Raw genomic sequence first — 20,357 nt, 5'->3', positions numbered from 1 at the left:
TATCTATACATGGCTCTTGATTCTCTGTGGGATATAAACAAGGTGTATTATACAGGATTATTGATAAATCTGTATTGTATCTATACAGAGCTTTTGATTATTCTGCATGGAATTTATACATGGTTCTTGTTGCTGATTATTTATGGAATCTATATCTTAAAGGGTTCTCGGTGATTCTGTATTGAACAAAAACACAGGGTTTTTAGTTGTCCTTACTTAAGATTATATGCCCGGCCACTCACGATAATATAAAGTTTTATTGAATAAGCTGGTACTAAGGACTGAAAATATTCTGAGAAAATATACAAAATAATGACCAGAGTTGTAGATGGCGGGAAGGGGTTCAACAGACAGTCTTTGCACAGACAGTTGGATGGAAGTTTACTGATGGTTGATGTTGACTGTGGATGGGATGGGGCTGCTCTTGTAGTGGTCTATACAAGCTGGGATTGGCTTGATGTGGTGATGGTGCCGAACTGAAACTCTGGGGACGAGGGATCTCTGGCAGGAAGCAGTGACGGTGGTGGGGATGGTGCAGCAGCTTCTTTCCGAACTGTCGGGTGAAGTCCAGATGATGGCTTAGATAAGAGTCAGGAGGACCAGTGTGTTTGAGCGTCTCTTGACAGATGGTGTAAGAGGGACCGAGGATGATCTTGCATGCTCTTCTCTGTACTTATTCTAGTAAACCCCCTGTTGTGTGGTGGGTAGGGAGGAGCACCTGGCCGAGGGGAAGAAGGTACAAGTGAGTATGGGGAAGAATGAGAGTTGTGTGTATATTCCCGAGATCAGGTGCAAGGTAGTTCAAACGTCTTTGGGGGAAGAATGAGAGTTGTGTAGATATGACGGCGGTGGTGACGCGTTGTGAGTGGTGGTGTGGTAGACGGTTATAGACTGATGTGGGAGACCGTGCATTGGACGATTTGATGTGGCGCGAGAGGTGGCAGAGACAAGTGGTTGATATAGAACGCAACCCACCCTCAGTTTTTCATCATGAGTTCCCCTGGGGGGGAAAAAAATCTGAAAGGAACTCGCATCGCCTTCGAAACTTTCACATTTTTAGGAACTTTATTTTTTTTTCGAGGTGTACTATCTATTTCTTGGGTTGTTTGGTTGTCTGGTTATGTGGGGTTCAGGCCCTCTCAAGACGCCAGGGGTCGTTGGGGGCCATCAACCACAAGTCACAACCAGCAGTAGGAACCTTTGGAACACCTTCTTCAGGTACTGAGGACAGTTCTTGAGACCAGACACTATCTCACTTGGAACACCTTTTTCAGGTACTGAGGATAGTTCTTGAGATGAGACCAGAGACTATCTCACTTGGAACACCTTCTTCAGGTACTGAGGATAGTTCTTGAGATGAGACCAGAGACTATCTCACTTGGAACACCTTCTTCAGGTACTGAGGATAGTTCTTGAGACCAGACACTATCTCACTTGGAACACCTTCTTCAAGTACTGAGGATAGTTCTTGAGACCAGACACTATCTCACTTGGAACACCTTCTTCAGGTACTTAGTATAATTCTTGAGACCAGACTCTCTATCTCGCTGCTAGGCAACATCTCTCCTGATAGGGAGATATCACTTATCTTATTTATCAAGTAATCTCTCAGTGTGGAGATAATTGGCTGTTTTAGATTTACTTTCTGTTGTACCCGAAATATGTCATTATTCTCAGGGTTTTTTTTTGTGTGTGTGTACAGTCAATTTCTTTGTTAAATTTGCTAGAAATTCACAGTTCTATTCTCCAGATGATTGCAGCACTGGGCTGCTGGTAAGGTGATTAAAAAAATGGACGAATAATGTAATTGTTTGTAAAATATATATAATTCCTGTATAGAGTGAGTTAGTAGGAGACAGGGAGGGGTCGTTCTGTATATATATACAGAGAACACAAACCAAGATCATCAAAATCATCAATAAATTATGATTTTATTTGTCATAAATATCTTTACATTTAACATCACAAAAGACTCTCCTGAAGCAGGAACACTTCCATTAAATCTCCAAATACCATTTTTTTTTTTGTATATATATGTATAAAAATAATTTATGAATGATATACATGACCAAGTCCGGCGTTCTAACTTGGCGTATAAGGTCGTACGTACAATATATATTGATATATATATGTATATATACGACTTTTAACCCCTTGAACACGACGGTGCAATCCATCCTTTGACCTCTCGACTTACGACGACTCGTGGGGTAAGACGACCTGTCCCATTTTTGACCTGACCCTGGAATGGAGTCACGTCAGTTCAAGAGACCAGGTCCAAGTTGTATATATATATAAATCCCAGCGTGTTGTACTGTCGTTGCTCAAAAAAAAAGAAGAAAAAATGGTCGTGCTCATGAGTCGTATACCGTCGTACTCATGAGTCGTACACCGCTGTGCTCATGAGTCATACCGTCGTGCTCATGAGTCGTATACTGCTGTGCTCATGAGTCGTATACTGCTGTGCTCATGAGTCGTACCGTCGTACTCATGAGTCGTATACTGCTATGCTCATGAGTCGTATACCGTCGTACTCATGAGTCGTATACCGCTGTGTGCTCATGAATCGTACCGTCGTGCTCAAGAGGCTGAATTATAGAAGTGGGGGGTTAGTAGTAGTAGTAGTAGTGGAGTGGTCGTCCCAGATGTAGTGGTCGTCCCTCCCCTCCCCTCCCCCCCGGCACCGGTCCTCTCGTCCATCTTACTTAGTAGCCGTAACCTACTTTGGGGCAGACCGTCTCTACGACGTACTCGGTGTCGGTGACCGTCTTGTACTGGGGCACCAGGTGCGTCTTGTAGACGGTCTCGTAGGCCACCTGGTAGGTCGTGGTGTACTGGGGTACGACCGTCGTCTTGTACACCGTCTCGTACTGCTGGTCCGTCTTGATGACGTTGTCGTAGTAGGTCTGGGTGACGTACTTGGGCACCACTTCGTTGTGGGTGACGAAGACGGTCTCGTAGTGGGTGAGGTACTGGATCTTGTAGTCGGTGACGTAGCTAGGCTGGGGGATGATCTCTGTGGTCGTGACGTGCTTGGGGAGGTACTTGGTGACCACGACGTCCTTGAATATGTCGTCCACGTGGGTGAGGTACGTGGTGGTGGGGATCAGTTGCGTCTTGAACACCTTGTGGGGGACTGGAACCTAAGGTATAGCACGGAAGAGAAAGATTTAATACCATTATGACTCGTCTGTATTTCGTATTTATATATATATTCCTAAGGGAAGCAATAGTGAGGTCTCCCTAGTATGATAATCTAACCTTAAGTACAATGATTTCAAGTCTCGGGTACGATAGCGGGACTACTCCACGTTCCAAACTTGAATCTTAAAACCCGCCTAATTTCATATTCCCCTGAGTATAAGAAGATTATTTGTGAAGTCATAGGAATATCAACAATCCAGTGAATATAATACACACTGAACGAATATATTGATAACCTTGAATTTGGTGTAATACATATAACTCTAACAAGTGTATAAATTCAAGTACGATGCAGTATCATGACATACGGTAATATCGGTTACAAAAATGTCGCCAGATGTTCCCCTCTTGTACGTGGCATCACCAAAAGGGGAAGGGACGACGACTCACCTGCTTGATGACGTCTTCGTAGTGGGTACTGTGGGCGGTTTGGGGGTAGCACGGGGGTGGGGGTGATGGGGGAGGTGGGGGACCGTACACGGCCTCCGGCAACGCCTGGCCAACCGCCGTCAACGCCACCATGACCAACGCCGCTTCGCGCCACATCTGCAGAATAAATGTATTGAACCGTTAAAGGTACGTACATGTAGTATAGACCATACGTTCCTCAGTTGAAACTCTGTGCATTGTGCATTTAATATCCCTCGGCCGTATTACGTATTTAAATGTTCCTGGGACGTGAAATTCAAATTTGTAGTCACGCAACACCATCACGATTCGTGTGTGTGTGTGTTTATTCATATATATATATATATATATATATATATATATATATATATATATATATATATATATATATATATATAGCAAGTCACGTCCCTCCCATCACGTGAGTTCCCTACACACACACACACACTAGGGAAATCTGACTCTCTCTCTGTCTCTCTCTCTCTCTCTCTCTCTCTCTCTCTCTCTCTCTCTCTCTCTCTCTCTCTCTCCCGCTGTGGGAACTTGTTATCAGTCTAGTTGATCATCCTTTCCAGCCGCCACAACCACCAGATGGCGTGGTTGTGGCAGCTGGATTGTAATCAGAGGTGAGTTATAAGACCAGGAAGAGGTAGGTGAAGCGCGATTTCAGAATTTCAGTATCAGCAACATAGATGTCTTAAGGAGGTTTTTATAATCGCTTTTTTGGCTCATAGGTTGTAATTAGTCGCACAATATGACGGTTTTACTCTAGCAATACTAATGTTGTATGATAGGAAGGAGCTGCGGTATGTTGTGATGTCACAATACAGGAGGGAAAAAAAATGCCCTCACATGAATGTTGTTAACCTATAACACATCAGGTATGGGATGATGGTTTGCTCGTCAGCTCACACAACCAGCACGAGATGGCGGGAACTATCATAAGCCTGATGACCTCTCCTGACCTCTCCTGGTGGATCCTGGTCAGCTCAGGTTAGGTCAAGACCGGTCCTGGACATGTTTTTGACCGCGTCACGCAGCTGTGACGGTTGTATTGACAGGGACAGGCCAGTATGCTGTCGTCTTGTGACGCACATTCGGTGGTGCAGTCACGTCTCCCGCATCTCATCACCAACACCATCGCCATCGTTCATCTCCAACACCACCGTCGCCGCCACCATTTTTCGCCAACACCACCATCACCAACGGCCATTATCACCAACACCAACACCATCATTTATCACCAGCCACCATTTTCACCAACACGAACACCATTTATCGCCAACGGTCGCCACCACCATTTATCACCAACACTCCCATCACCACCACCATTCATCATCACCAACACGAACCCCTCACGACCATCCAGCGTGTCAGTATTTCGTGTGTAACACGTTCGTAAATCATATATTTACATCCCCAGATCACAGCAAGGTTTGAATTTACGTAGCCATTTCACGTAACCATACCAGATTTACATATGCTAATTCCTGTCTTTAAAACGCACCCGAATCTGTGTACAGTGTTATGAATTGGTGTAAGTTGTTGGATATAATAATTATCAAGGGAATCAATCATTGTCGAGTAATGACGGATGAACAGCGTCTGTCTCATTAAAGAAATAGGAAAATGGGTGAAATAGGTAGTGAAATAGATGGAATAGGAGGAAATAGATAAGTTTTGACCACTCTTGCCAATCGATGATCGGTTTCTTTAAGAACTGACTATTTCAAAGTTCGAAAGGTGAAAGTCTTGTCTGTATTTGATTTTCATATGCATTCTCAGTCACGACTGCGCCTGGAAGGCAAACTTTCACAAGGAATTACTTTCCTTAATTACTTTCCCTAATTACGGATAGCCAATTTACGTACAGAAAACCTCTTCATAGACTGACTACGGATGATAATCACTTTGTTTACGGATAGTTCCCTCCATATCCGGATGGTTTCATTCATTTACGGATACCTCATACGTGTGATACGAACTTCTATTAAGGAAACACAATTCGAAATTATTGAAAATATGGTTACAATGTAATTTGTCTGTAATACGGAAATTCTTTTTTAGGTATATGACAGTTTCCCTTACATGATCTAAGATGTCTTCAAAGGGATTTCTCTCCCGTATATACTTTCCCGCTATGCTTGTACATCATTTCGGTGGTATGTATGTCTATATGGAGTGTATTGTGGGGTTATAAGTTCACAACATCAGACTTGGATGGTTTTTATGATTACTAGCGCCATCATCGTGGGCTGAAGTTGTTTTTGAAGTATAGTAGAACTTAAGAGGGTTCGATTCCCTGTCTGAAGAGGTTTTAGCAAGGTTGTTTCCTCTTTATGATGAGTCCTGAGGAGGACACATCTCAATGTAGTCTGAGGGTTATCCCTACCAGAATAGTATCTGGATCAGAGCCAGAATAAATGACTAGACGCGAGGAAAGGATCGAATGAGCTAAAAGTGTTTGAGAAAGGGTTTGCTGGAGTGGACGTTGGCGGCGAGGGTCGCCAGAGAACTGTGGGATCAAGGACGTGAATGGAGGGGGACTGTTTTATAAACATGTCCTGGATTGCAGTAGTGAAGGTGATGGTTCTGTGCAGTTCTTTATCATTGGGGTCTTATCTGAGGCTGAGATGAACATTGAGGTGGTGATAGTGCAATAGCTACCCACATATAAAGATCACGTTGTCAGAATTCCAAACGTACGTTGGGAAACAACACCATTTACGAAGCTTATTGGATGAATGGGGATAACTCATTTATCACGGTGATGCCCATTTTCTGTGTCTGTTGCGTCCGATGTTTTATTTAGCATTAGAAAAAAAAAAGAAAATAAGACTCACTAACTTGTCCTTTATGACGACACGGATCTAGCGATTGTATGTAATAAGACTATGGTGTTCGAATGACTGTCTTCGTATATTAGATTTACTCCCATGATTTTAATTTTTGATTTACGTTTAGGGAGAAATATAGAGAAAGAGAAAGGGAGAGCGAGAGATAGATTGATAGATAGGGAGAGAGTAGGTTAGAGTAAGATATTTCACAATGACACAGGGCATTACCTTGCAGTGTTGCTCCTTCAAGATCTACCAAGTGACTGCCGATAGATAATGAACGTTCTCTCGCTTATATACCTGCCCGGCGCCCCGCCCCGCCCCGGACCCGGTTTTTGTCTGGAGAAGGGGTGTGTGTGTGTGTGTGTGTGTGTGTGTGTGCTTGCGTGAGTGTGTGCACGTGTACAAGGGTATTGAGTACTCCTCTGAGCAACAGGGAAGGTTATAAAACACACGTGCGGCCCCATATCTTTAACAATGGTGGATCCCCATATCTTTTCATTGGTGGGGCCCCCATATGATATTTCTGAGGCCTGATATCTTAATAATTGTGAAGTTCCGAGTCATAACGTGTGTGTGTGTGTGTGTGTGTGTGTGTGTGTGTGTGTGTGTGTGTGTGTGTGTGTTCATGCGATTGACCCTTTTGTGTGCAATGGCACTGTACCGAGAGGGAGGGAGTTGTACGCTCATGGGGTCCCATCTCTGGAACTTTTTGTGATATTAGAATCCTTTCAAACGTTTGAATGCTGTCTGCAATCACAGTTTGTATGTGTGTATAGAGAGACATTATTTCTATTTTTCACACATAAATACCGTAAATTAAACATATTATACATAAATACAGCCTGATTATTACAAGCTTTTAAATGTCATTATACATACAGTTACATTTACGTACGTTCGAATTTTGATAATAACTGTACTAAAAGCATTACTAGCCATATTTTTTTACCCCAGGTAAGAACCTGCAGTCAAGAGAATGATAAATCGAAGCGAAGAATAAGTACAGATAACGATAGTAAGAATATTCAGAATAGAGAAAGACAGGAAGAACAAAAGCTTGGAAAATAAAGATAGTAAGTAACCAACATATTTTAAAATGAGAGATGATTTTATAGAACAACTTGAAGAAAAGATCAGAATAAAGTTTAGGTTCAAGGACGGATCATTAAAGTGAGTGGCTATCGACTGGGAATTATATTGAACATCTGCAGACAGTGTTCAAGATATTTCGGTTAGCGGTTATGGTTTGGCCTTGACAGCCTTTCAATAACCCTGGTTGTTGATAGGCATAAAAGCACAACCCAACAAACTAAGCGACACTACTCAAATCACTCAAAATCTGGAAGACTCGCTTGTCAGTGATTTACATATCTTCAGTAGAAATGTGTTTAGGCAAGTGTGATGTGAAGGTATGATAGACCCTATATGTAGTGTGGTGTGTATGGAAATAGGGTCGTTATTAACACTTAAAGAAAGGATGATTATACTTCCATTCACAATTAGATGATGATATTATTGGCCTTTATGACCCTGGCAGCCGACATGCCCTAAGGACGTTTAAATAATCAAATTTTTGAAGCGTTGTTTGTTTTGATTTTTGATTATGCTCGAGGATTGGCCGTTGTGACACTTACTCCTTCAACGGAACAGCCAAGTTACTGAGTTTTTTCCTTTGTTCTTCGTCTAACCATCGTACCTTCGAGTCCGCTACGACCAGCAGAGTGTCCTGATTAATTTCCACATTATTTTTGCCCTACTTTTCATCCTTTAGTGGCCTTTGACTCGGGCATGTTTTTCCTGTGTCATGTTCACCAGTGATAGAGGAAAAAAAAAACTTCAAACGATAGACAGATGAGCGCTGGGTACGTTGGAGGTGACCAGGGAAAGTATAGATCAAAAGTAGGCAGTGAAACATATGAAGAGGTCAACAGAACCTGCGAAAATCTGAGAAAAAAAAATGTAGTTCACGAGAGATTTTGACAGTTGATCCTTAATCAACACAGGAGTATCAAGAAAGAACTTGAATGATTAATGAAAGATAATTTTCAGCACACTCGTAGGATAAAGATGCTTTGTGTAAAACCTGCAAATAGATAATCGCGAAGCAAAAACTGGAATAAATAAAAATAACAGCAAAAACTGGAAGAACGGACGAGGGATGACAAAAACCTGTGTGATAAATAGAAAAGTAGAGCGAGCAGGAATTAGACATTTTGATTCGCTCGTGATATTTGACTTGTGATGTGGCACCTCAAGATCTGAAGGAAAAACTAGGATTTTTATTCTAGAAAATTCCCGAAACTAGTTGCAGTAAAGGTGGTGTTGTTAGCAATGGTGGTTGTAAAGGCTGTGATGATAATGATGATGATGAGAACGAAGGAGATGGTGGTTTTATAGAAGGCCAACAGCAGTTCTTCGTATGAGGTCACTCTAGATAAATCTGGAACCTGTCGTACGATGTTAAAGTTAGGCTGCTGAACACAAAGAACATTTTGATCATGTGGGAGGAACTCCATATTGCCAATCGAACTTTTTTTTGTTTATGTTCACACGCAAAATTTAAGAACGCATTGTTTACGCGCAACATTTCTTTGTTTACGAGTGAGCTACCCTTGTTTGCATGTGATTAATTGCCTTGTTTTCACGGAATTAGCATTTTTTTTTTATTGACCGAGCGTTTAAATTTTCTCAGAAGTGCGAGTTTTAAATATTTTCGCACTCTTTCTTCGCTAATGTATTTTTTCAGTTTAAACACTTCACCCTTCGTCATGCAATGCCTGGTTTTTTTTCTTATTTGGTAATTAGGGTACCTTTTTTGACGGAAATTTTTATAATAAAATTTATTATTAATGAATTTTTTAAAATTTTTTATTTTTTTTTGCGGGATTTTTTTTTTTTTATCTTTGGGGAAAAAATTTTTTCCCTTAAAGCGATTTTATTTTTTATGGAAAAGGGGTTTAAAAATTTCCCCCCCTTTTTTTGTTCTGTTTTGAATTTTTGGGCATAACTATGGTTTTTATAAAAAGTTTCCAAGGTAAAATTTTTTTAAATTTTAATTTTTAAAATTTTAAATTTTTTGGAAACCCGGAAAAAAAAAAAAATTTTGTTAAATCGGGGGAAGGAAGGGGTGGAAAAAAAATATAGGATTTAACTCAACCCTTCTGCAGTTTTGCGATCCCCTGGCTTATTACCCCGACAATTTGTCCGCTTTCTTTTTGTTTTTTTGGTTAAAGGGAAATTTTTTAAAACTTGGTTTCCATAACATTTGTGGTTTTATAGTTTTATAAACCCTTTTTTAAAAGAGGGGTTTTAGAAACCCCCAATCCTTTTTTCCCGTAGAATTGTAGACTGCGATCTCTTATGGAGTTGTAGACTTTTAAAAATTTTTGGCCCCCAATAAGAAAATTGTTTAAGACTTTTAAAACCTTTTTTCCCCTTACCAAAAAAAGAAATCCCGGGGAAAAAAAAAAACCACAAAACAGTAGTATTTTTTGGAAGGTAGAAAAATTACGAGCCTTATCCAGGTAAAAGGTTAAACCAGATCTTCAAAATGAGGCATGTGACTCAACAATATGTGTGGAAGTGGTCTGAGAGTGAAAGGCATTGAAAGTTGGGCATGACTTGGGAGAGGGGCAAGAGAGGAAAGGTAGGAGGGAGGGGGATTGTAAGTGGGAGAGGGGGGTGGGTTAGGCGGTGGGAGGGAGACTACTGGATTTTGAGAAGGTGTGTCGTCAGAGGCAATCTTGTCAGGTAGGTCCACAGCTCTGCAGAGCGAGAATATGTAATTATAATCATGTACATCAGTAACTGCAAATAATTCAGGCAGTAGTTAGTACGTTTTTAAGTACGGTAATAATTGTAATGAAGTTAATGGTGATGATAATAATGGTGGTAGAAATGTGACAGGTAAATTGATAAGAGCGAAAAGCATACTTGTTTTTCCGACGGGTTGGGGTTGGGGGGGGATGCAATAGTTGAAGTATTTTATCTTATTTCTGACTTATTTTCAGACGGCTTTTTAACGCTGACTGGATGGCCAGTCACTTAGTTTATAGCACTGTCTTGATGGTGGAATTTAAGGTGTATCCCTTTTTTTTTTGTCCGATCCTTTGAAGGTATTTTGAATGATACAATTTAAATGTAACATATGTACAGATTCGTACCATCAAATCATCAGCCAATGATACGTTAAGTTGTATAATAACGTGCAGTATTATTACGTGCCTGACCTAAAATGTATGCTTCACTCTAACCACTTCATTTCATGATTGTTAAACTTTTACTGAGAGGTATGCTGCTTCCATCAGCAGAGACAGCCATAGAGGTTAGGTTGTGATGAATATATTGAAAGCATAACTTACTCTAAACCATTTTGATCACTGCAACTGTGACTTTGTGTTGCTCAGAGCATGATTGTGGGAGACGATTCCTTATGACCATAGGAAGAATACTTAATACAATTCAGTCCTTTAGGTGGTATACGACTAGGCTAAAATTCTAAATGTCAGAGAATTGGAATTCGCTCTGAGGGAACACTGATGTAATAGACTGTTTCATATCGTGATTGGAAGCGTTGTATAATCTAGACTGTCCTGTACCTGAGGCCCACGAACCCAACAGTCAATACACAAGTAGTTTCACTATCTATCCCCACAGGTAGATTATAAATAGACTAACTTGGGGTGTAAGACAAAGTATAGACGCCCCACTGCAGACTCCAGTACTGTCGTGTGAGTGTACAACACACCAAGGGTGTTTTATTTACTCCCTTCAGAAGTGTTATTATGGCTGGAACATTTTTACCCTACAATTGTTAAGGAAATTAAACCAAGTGTAACGCACGCTTTTTTTTCTCTCTCTCAAATGAAGACATTTAAACGTTTTTTTTTTTTTTCAGATGGAAGAGAGGCACTGAAGTATTAAATACGAGATAGTAAGATAAATAAAGCACATAGTGATGTCAAAACGAAACGGGGTTTAGAACCAGTGAAACTATATATAAAGGGGTCTTGGCTAAAACTTTTAGTGTTAGGCTAAGGCAAGAAAGAGCTAACACAAGACACACACAGGCTAGGGTAAGACATGGGAGGAAAGGCTGACATGGGCTAGACAGATATGGACATTAGTCTCTGCATAGCACTAGACTAGGATGTTGAGTTAGGCTAAATAAGTTGTCTAGGAATAACAGACAACATAAGGGTAAGATGCGGTTGGTCACTATTACGCTAGGTTCACTACAGATGGCGCTGCTCAGGGGGTAGTTAGGAAACGAGGAAGAGACGATGGTTTAACTTGACGGAAAGTATTTTTTTGGGCGGGAGGGACAGACACCTACAAGCTGCAATGTTGGGATTCGTGATTTTTAACAGTGCAGGACAATCGGTCAATAATCTCTCGAGCTGGGCACAGCGAATCGAGACCTAGCCATAGCAAAGTTAGAACTAATCCTAGATACGAGAGCTAGGCTTTGCATAATTCAAGCTAGGCGTGCGATATCTGTAACTATGTATAGTTGATCTAGAGGTAACCATGGTAGAAGTTAAGTATAAGACAAAACTGGCATTATTCAAATAGATTAAGTGTAAATAGCGTAGAAGGAAAACAAGTTTTGTAACACTTGCTTGTTTCCTGGTTTCGTCAAACCAATTACCTGGCGAGGTACATGACCTGGCAAGTCAAACAAACGAACGAACACTGTATTCCTCGTCTTATCTGAAATGTTACCACTTACTGTATATACGTAATCTACATCCGTTACTATTAAATATTGGTCGTCCACAGCGCCTCGGGGATGGCAACATGGACTGGTAGAAAACGGGAGATAGAGAAAAGGCGAGGACGTTCCGGGAAAAGACGAGCGAAGGCAGTTTTCAGGGGAAACTTGCAGATGTGTCAACAGGAAAATCCGCCGACCGGCTTTCCAATGCAGGGGAGACACACACACACACACACACACACACAAATATATATATATATATATATATATATATATATATATATATATATATATATATATATATATATATATATATATATATATATATATATCGCATGAGGATGTGAGTGAAACGATGACACACACGGAGAATCATTATAGATATAATCTTGAAAGGGAAGCTTTGAAGATGTGAGCGATTACGTTTAAAAAAACCAGAACTTTTGAAAGTGAAGAGACTTGAAGAACGTGTACAGGTAGACCGTCCATTACTGTCGCACACACAGAGGGCATTAGGCCGCAGCACCTTTCACACTGACCTCACAATGACCCTTGGAAAGGGGTGGGGTGCGGGTGGAAGAAGGAGGAAAACTCGAGGACTGAAAATAGTGTTCAGTAAACTCAAGGCGAAGGTTATTAGAAGGTCATAAGTAAATGAGAAAATTATTGAAAAAAAAAAAAAGGAGAGTTGAGGAAGAGTAAAGTGTGAAAGTAACAGAAAATGGTTGGCGTGGGTAAGAAGACGTGAAAGGCTACTTGAGATGTGTAAAGGCCACGCTGGAAGACGATCAGGTATCAAGGGAGTGGAAGAGGAATCATAAATGCCCATTTTCAAGAAATTAGGTAGAGAAAATGGACTACGCGCTCGGGTACTATCAAGGACAAGCTCATCACGTGACCGACCTGAGGAGAAAAAGAAAAAATAGTCACGAAACCAAAAGAGGAATATGTACAGCCAAGAACCCGCCTTCATCACTGATAGTACAATAGTCTTTTGTGATTGGCTGAGGCGTGGTCAGAGATTGGAAGATGGCCTATTGGTCTGTTGAAAAGCAGATATGAATAGAACTTTCTACAAATTACCAAAACCGAGGGAAACAGACAGGCCATGTCAGTTTTTTCTTTTCTTTTTAACCCTAGGATAAAGCAAACTGTGGTGTCCCAAATGACTCACAACTACACCTATGTAGATTGTGTAAGGTTAGTCTGTAGGGTCGTTTGAGCGCTAGCGCTCTCAAGTACGCATCAACGAACGATGCCCAGCGAACGATTTTGTCGACGGATAGTTTAACCGCGCACCACCAGCACCACCACCGTTCCGTCCCGGCCATGTTGTAGGCTCACGTATGTAAGATTGGTTGGTGTAGATTGACCAGCTATTTTCGTAGCATTAGAGGAACATTCTGAACTACTGCATCTATTACCTCAACAAAAAAAGTACTGAGGGCTGAAAGCGAATGCAATCATGTTGACGGTTTGACGAGTTACGCTGATTGGACGAACGAACAAGACTCAGAGAAAGAAGAACTGGTCAGAAAACGTAACCAACTGCGAACAAAAAAAGAAAATGATTAATACCTTTGGCCAAGTAGAACTAGCGTGACGAGACGGAAGATCGCCTCTTTACAAATCTACAACGGATTTTCAACGTTTTTTTTTTTTACGTAATATCTTGCGATTGATATTACAAGTTATGACGCGTGAGCATCGCCCAGGTGCCGGTGGACGTATGTGTAGCAATCGTGACTTGGGCTTGTTCCTCCTACTACCCTCCAGTGTTGAGAGGTTGTGCCACGGCAAAAACAGTCGCCAGGAATTTTGCTGGGCGTTCAGTGACCAGAGCCGCTACACTCGGCTCACGTTGAGAAAATAGCGTTAGCAAGTCCAATCATTTTTCTTTTTAGCTTGGAGATGTGTTTGTGTGTGTTGTGTCGTAACATCACAACACTGCTGAGAGTGTCGTATTCACAACCTACAACATTATGTCGGAAATACAACGCTTCTTCTTACACGTTGTTTGTTTATTTTTTTAGCTCAGTGAGGTATAAATTTTTTCTTGCGTTTTCTTTTAGCTGTTACACAAGTTTAGCGTTTTTTTTCCCCCGCCTGCTTCAGTTTATGGTATCACCATGTATCTCGTTTTTTGCCCACTGGTTATATCTGTTCCTCTCCTTGCATGGACATTCTCTTTTATTTTTATTTACTTTTATTCCTTATACTTTTTCGTCCACGTTTTTCCTCTCGCTTATAATTCTTTTTTGTTTACGTATCATCACTGACAGTTAATTATGTATCATGTTTTTCCTTCGTACTTTTGCTTACTATATATATATTTTTTTTGATCATTTTGACTTTCATTTTCTATTACTTCCTGGATATATATACTTTCACCTCTCTGACTCGATCATCGGAGCTCTCTCTTTTTGTCTGTTCTATCGTCTGCTTTGACAATCTGGCACAGTTACCGTTGGTACTTTCTATTTCGTTCTCTCACTGATTGAGGGAACCCTCATCTCGTTTTCCTCATCACTGAATCTGTCTCGCGCATATCCCCCTTACGTTTTCTTTTCGATCTCCCTCCCCCTTGGGGTGGACATTAACGAATGCAGGGAGATATGTAAAGAAGGAAATATTCATAACTATAGCGAGGGATATATTTTTAGAAATGTGACAAGTGGATTGTACCAAGGCTATGAATTTAGGGCCAAAACTATGGAGTTTCTATATTGACTTAGAGTTTTGCATATGATTCGATGGACGTATTTTTTTCCATATATATATATATATATATATATATATATATATATATATATATATATATATATATATATATATATAAATATATATATATATGTATGGAAACTTATGGGAACTTATCGTGTTTCATTTCCCCGTGGACTCATAGGAATATATATATATATATATATATATATATATATATATATAAAGAGAATTAGGAAAAGGTATATTTTTGTGAACACAGTTTATATTCAAGGTACATACTCAGGTGTTTGAATATGGCTCAGGATTTTGGCCATAAGTATTCCTACAGATTCCATTTTCCTGTGTTGGAGATGATGAAGATAGTGTTTGAGGAAGCCAGGCAGATATACTAACTGGTGAAGTGATTCTGATGTGAAATTACCACACCTTGTGGTGAACATTGAAATGTTCAGCATTATATTATACTCATTGTTTTTACTACTTTGGGTTATCAGACAAATACAGTAAAGAGAGAGAACAGAATTAAATCTATGAACAGAATATAGTGATCTTTGTTTTGCTAAAGAGCTAGATCAAAGAGAAATGAGCATTTGGAAGAATATTTTGTTTTACGTAGGAGTAAAAAATTTTTGTATCATTCACACACGCGCAAACACACACACACACACACACACACACACACACACACACACACACACACACACACCACATCCCACTTATGAAACACCTCACCATTTCACTGGATGGGAGGGAATGATGGTCACTGTCAAACACCTCACCATTTCACTGGATGGGAAGGAATGATGGTCACTGTCTACACTGGCGACATGAGAATTGATTACGTCTGCCCATTTTTTTTTTTTTTTTTGCTTGATGGAAACTCATCGTGAAATTCATTTGCATTGGCCACGTTCGCCGTGAAGCCTTTCCATCGATCGCCAATTCTCACTTGATATTCTTTTCAAGCCATTTTTCTTTTCCTCTCTAGTGCTTTTAGTTTGGTCATCTGTTGAAGGGATTTTCGTAATCGTTGGACGTACTACACTTTCCAGATGCGGAGATAAAAATATCTGATGTCAGTTTCAGGACGTGATGGCTTGGCGTTTGCATTACATGAAATGCGTGAAATGAATTTATTTTTTGGGGGATGAAGCAATTCATCACACGACACACACACACACACACACACACACACACACACACACACACACACACACACACACGCACGCACACATGAAATACTAGAAAAAGGGTTTCAAGTCTGAGGAAGTGATCAGTATATTCGTCTAAGCTGGATTTTGGCGCCTTTTCTTATATCCGAATTTTTTTTCCGGAAATATAAAAGGTTTAGGACAATTTGGAAAGGCGAAATTTAATGAATAACAGTTCGATGAATGATTATCTATATATATATATATTTTTACAGAAAGTATGGGTCAATTAAGCTTGGAAAAGGTAGAAAACGGCCTGTTCATGAAATGCCCTGTTGGCCTTTCTAGGCCTATTGTGCGTATTTACGTAATTGGAGATTTCACATGGAGCTAACCCTATTACGCATTAAGTTTATAGGTTTTCTGGAAGGAAGAATGAGATTTAGAATGAAGCGAAACAATAAACAAGTGAAGGCAACATGTTGATAGTGCAGGCAAATATATATAAATATATTAGATGTAAACACACATCAGAAAATGGGTGCCGGGTCTTGGAAGATCAATGTTGGCCAATTGCAGAGCGGACATCATCTTAGGGTTGTGGTGGGTGCAGGGGCTCTGATGTGGGTGTGTACTAAATTTAGAGAGAGAGAGAGAGAGAGAGAGAGAGAGAGAGAGAGAGAGAGAGAGAGAGAGAGAGAGAGAGAGAGAGGTCAATAGCTACGTTCCAGTACCTTTCATTGTTACAGACGACAAACCGTGTGTCATCCAGCACAACCCAGAAGCACTTTTGGAAACCAATATTTACATACGAAAGGTTAGTACCCGTCAAGTGGCAAGGGGGGGAAAGTAATATACCTGTCTCCTGACCATCGTGGACAGGCAGGTAGGAGACAGGAACGTCAGATATTTATTATAAAAGGTTAAGAGAGAGAGATAGAGAGAGAAGACAAGGAACACCTCTCCCGTTATGGGCAGGTTACATGGTTCATAATGACGGCAACATTACATCGTAGCAACACTTAAGGACGCCCCAGCGACGCAGGAAAGTCAAAGTGATATTTACACTCGTGACAATCTATATATTTTGTTTTTGTTCTAGAAATTGGAAGATTGGCGTTTTGCTTGAGTTTTCCCCCTCCACCCCCCCAAAGAGAAAGAGAGAGAGAGGGGGGGGTCTGGACGGCATGATTAATGAGGTGGTGAATCACTGTGTGGGGGTGATCACCCCCACAGAGAGAGAGAGAGAGAGAGAGAGAGAGAGAGAGAGAGAGAGAGAGAGAGAGAGAGAGAGAGAGAGAGAGAGAGAGGTACTGGATGGGGGAGGGAGGGTGTGTTGATTTTCCCCCACCCCTTCCCCAAGCAGGATAGAGAGAGAGAAGAGAGACAGAGAGAGAGAGAGAGGTGTACTGTAGGCCTTGTCTGTCTGGCCAGAAGTACTGAAACTGGTTATGGAGAGAGAGAGAGAGAGAGAGAGAGAGAGAGAGAGAGAGAGAGAGAGAGAGAGAGAGAGAGAGAGAGAGTGTGTGTGTGTGTGTCTGTGTGTGTGTGTGTGTATGTGTGTGTGTGTGTGTGTGACCGTTTCTAAGAAGTGCCGCTGTTCGGGGAATTGAAATTAAAAGTTGTACATCCTCGGGAGTGAGGTCGTGTGGTCCCATCTTTTTCTGTGGGCCTGGGTCCGTCCGTTCGTCTGTCTGTGGCTGCCGCAGAGCACGCTCACTCCGCTCTGTGTGCCTACGTCTGTCCGCCGACCGAATGTTCAATTTGGCAGTGGCCTTTGTCCTGACCCTCTGGGGGTCAAGTCAAAGGTCAGGGCGCCCTATTTACACTGAAAATCCGTCATGTCTGTGAAGGATTTTAAGTGTGTTTGTGTGTGTGTGTGTGTGTGTGTGTGTGTGTATGAGCGACATGGTTGATGACGTACACACGCACAGTTGGAGGGGCTCAGTTGATGACGTCAGGAGCAACAGACAGAAGATGTTTCGTCTGTGTCACACCCTGTGGTAGTAGAGTCCTGGGGTGGGAGGCTACCTTCAGTGGAGTGGGGGAAGGGGGGAACCTGATGGGCAGGGGCTGATCTCTACCCTGCTATGCCGCTGGGTTGGTCCAGTGCCATGTTGCTGTGCTATTACTTTACGACACGTAATCACCGACAGTTACATCGGTACTGCTGAGCTCGAGGGACGGCAATTACATTTGTGAGCTGGGGGAGACGGTGGATCTGCGAGTGGGTTTCCCTCCCCCAAGGGGAGAGGAGCATCGAACCAGTGTCCTGGCGTTGTTAAGACGGTTGGCAGTATTTCACCCAGGCAGAAGACATCCTAAACGTGAACCACACACACACACACACACACACACTGTTGACAACGAGAAGGCGTCCCAACATTGCTGGGTCCGCTCTTGTTTCTCCCTCACCAGCAACCTCATCCTCACCCCACAGGCCAGTGTGTTCCTCTCCACAGTGCGCTTCACCAGGGCCACCATGCGCAACGTGGTGAATGCGATTGTATTGCGAAAGTATAGCAGAAACTAACCAGATGACTGCTCTAAAATCATATATATATATTTCTTTCTTCTTTGCGTCGACTCCGAACCTCACATTAAAGAAAAAGAGGTTAAAGAGATATAGAAGAAATAGAGAGAAAGAAAACAAGTTCCACTACGAGGAAGTGGAGCACCTGTTCTCACAAGAAGGGTCAGGATGTTGGCACTGGGGGAAAACACGAAGAAGGTAGTACGGGTCGGGGTTCGAAAAATTAGACCGGGGTTAAAAACGGACATGACACTGTGAGCAGCTTTATGAAAAAAAAAAAAACCCTCACACTAATGATGACAGTGTATAATAATCTTCCCTCATCTTCCTGTGGTTGCGTTCAAACATGACTTTCTGAAATTTATTATAGGAAGTCAATGGATGTCATGGGAAGTCATTATACATGGGAAATACCACCAGCTTGTTGCTGGGAGACCTTTGAACACTCGATAGAGCAGCAGATGAGCAGGAAATTCAAATTGAATTTACTTTTTTTCTTCCCTCCTTCGAACGCAAAGCTCAACTTGACACACATCATGAGTAAACCAATGGTTTATTCATTTATATTGTCCCTGTAACAAACAGGCTCAGGGAATGCTGTACACCAGGGTGTTATGTACGCCCCAGTACCGAGAGTAAACCCATCAAGTTGATCAAATACCACCACGGTGTCCTAGAGGAACTTAGAATTATGTGATAAGTTACACGAAGGTGATCAGGAGTGTTGGAAATGATATGCATGCTTCGCCATATATATATATATATATATATATATATATATATATATATATATATATATAGAGAGAGAGAGAGAGAGAGAGAGAGAGAGAGAGAGAGAGAGAGAGAGATGAATAATTACAGAAAAATGGATGATTAAAGAGCATTATAAATTATTACAGAGAAAATATTTGATTACAGAGAGCATAGATGATTACAGAGAACATACATGATTACAGAGAACATAGATGATTACAGAGAACATACATGATTATAGAGAGCATAAATGATTACAGAGAACATATGGAAAAGGCCATGTCAATTTTTTTTTTAAACATTTCATTGGGCATTGCTTTGGGTAGTTGGTGCCACTTACGTGTACTGTTCTGGATTTTGGGAGACTGTCTCACTGTAGCGTTGACCTCGGGGTCACAGTGTCTGTGTGTCCTGACTGCGCATCACGTCCCGCGCACGTCACGTGATCGATCAGATTGATCGAGAGCATCACCACGTCCCAGTGATGAAACTCTCTCTCTCTCTCTCTCTCTCTCTCTCTCTCTCTCTCTCTCTCTCTCTCTCTCTCTCTCTCTCTCTCTCTCTCTCTACCCACCTACCCATTAGCTGACACGTATCCAAACCTTCCCCCCTCCCCCCCACCACCGTGACCCCCTTGTCTCTATACGTGTCCATCAAGCCTCTCTGACATTTCCTGGTGACCTTTGGCCTATGACTGCGTTGCCACGGTTGACCAGGCCTTAGCTGGGCGTGGACCCGCGTCAGGTCACGGCACTTTGACCTTACACGAATGCTTAGGGAAGAGCCAGTTTCGGCTGATCTGTATTTGCAAATATGACCATTACAAATTTCTACACCTGTAATCTGCATTGTGACTGATATGGTAACAGTGGCCTTATCTAATCATTACTATCTGCATCAAGGAGTCTTAACAGTTGCTATACCCATTGATTGCTATATCTATAATAATAGTATTTATCTAGCTCTTGTTCCTATATCTATTTTCAATATAGCATTTCTGGGATGATTTATATATGTATAGAATTGTC

General features: G+C 41.4%; 1 protein-coding gene across 1 annotated transcript; it reads right to left on the bottom strand.

The window, feature by feature from the left end:
• Nucleotides 1-1,918: 1,918 nt before the first annotated feature.
• On the bottom strand, nucleotides 1,919-6,760 carry LOC139765536 (uncharacterized). The gene is made up of 3 exons (XM_071693061.1): nucleotides 6,678-6,760; nucleotides 3,595-3,750; nucleotides 1,919-3,143 (listed from the first exon to the last, which is right to left on the bottom strand). The coding sequence occupies exons 2-3, from the start codon at nucleotides 3,748-3,750 to the stop codon at nucleotides 2,706-2,708; spliced, it is 594 nt and encodes a 197-aa protein (XP_071549162.1). The 5' UTR covers nucleotides 6,678-6,760; the 3' UTR covers nucleotides 1,919-2,705.
• Nucleotides 6,761-20,357: the final 13,597 nt, after the last annotated feature.

The sequence above is a fragment of the Panulirus ornatus genome, chromosome 55, assembly GCF_036320965.1.
Source record: "Panulirus ornatus isolate Po-2019 chromosome 55, ASM3632096v1, whole genome shotgun sequence".
In the NCBI taxonomy this organism is placed as follows: domain Eukaryota; kingdom Metazoa; phylum Arthropoda; class Malacostraca; order Decapoda; family Palinuridae; genus Panulirus; species Panulirus ornatus.
This window is presented reverse-complemented; position numbering and strand designations above follow the sequence as displayed.

What these genes read in the sequence shown, in the direction of transcription:
- LOC139765536 (XM_071693061.1), bottom strand. Translation starts at nt 3,750, where the DNA reads ATGTGGCGCGAAGCGGCGTTGGTCATGGTGGCGTTGACGGCGGTTGGC. An exon ending in ACGAAGACGTCATCAAGCAG is followed by an intron (nt 3,144 to 3,594) that starts GTGAGTCGTCGT and finishes GCTATACCTTAG; the next exon opens with GTTCCAGTCCCCCACAAGGT.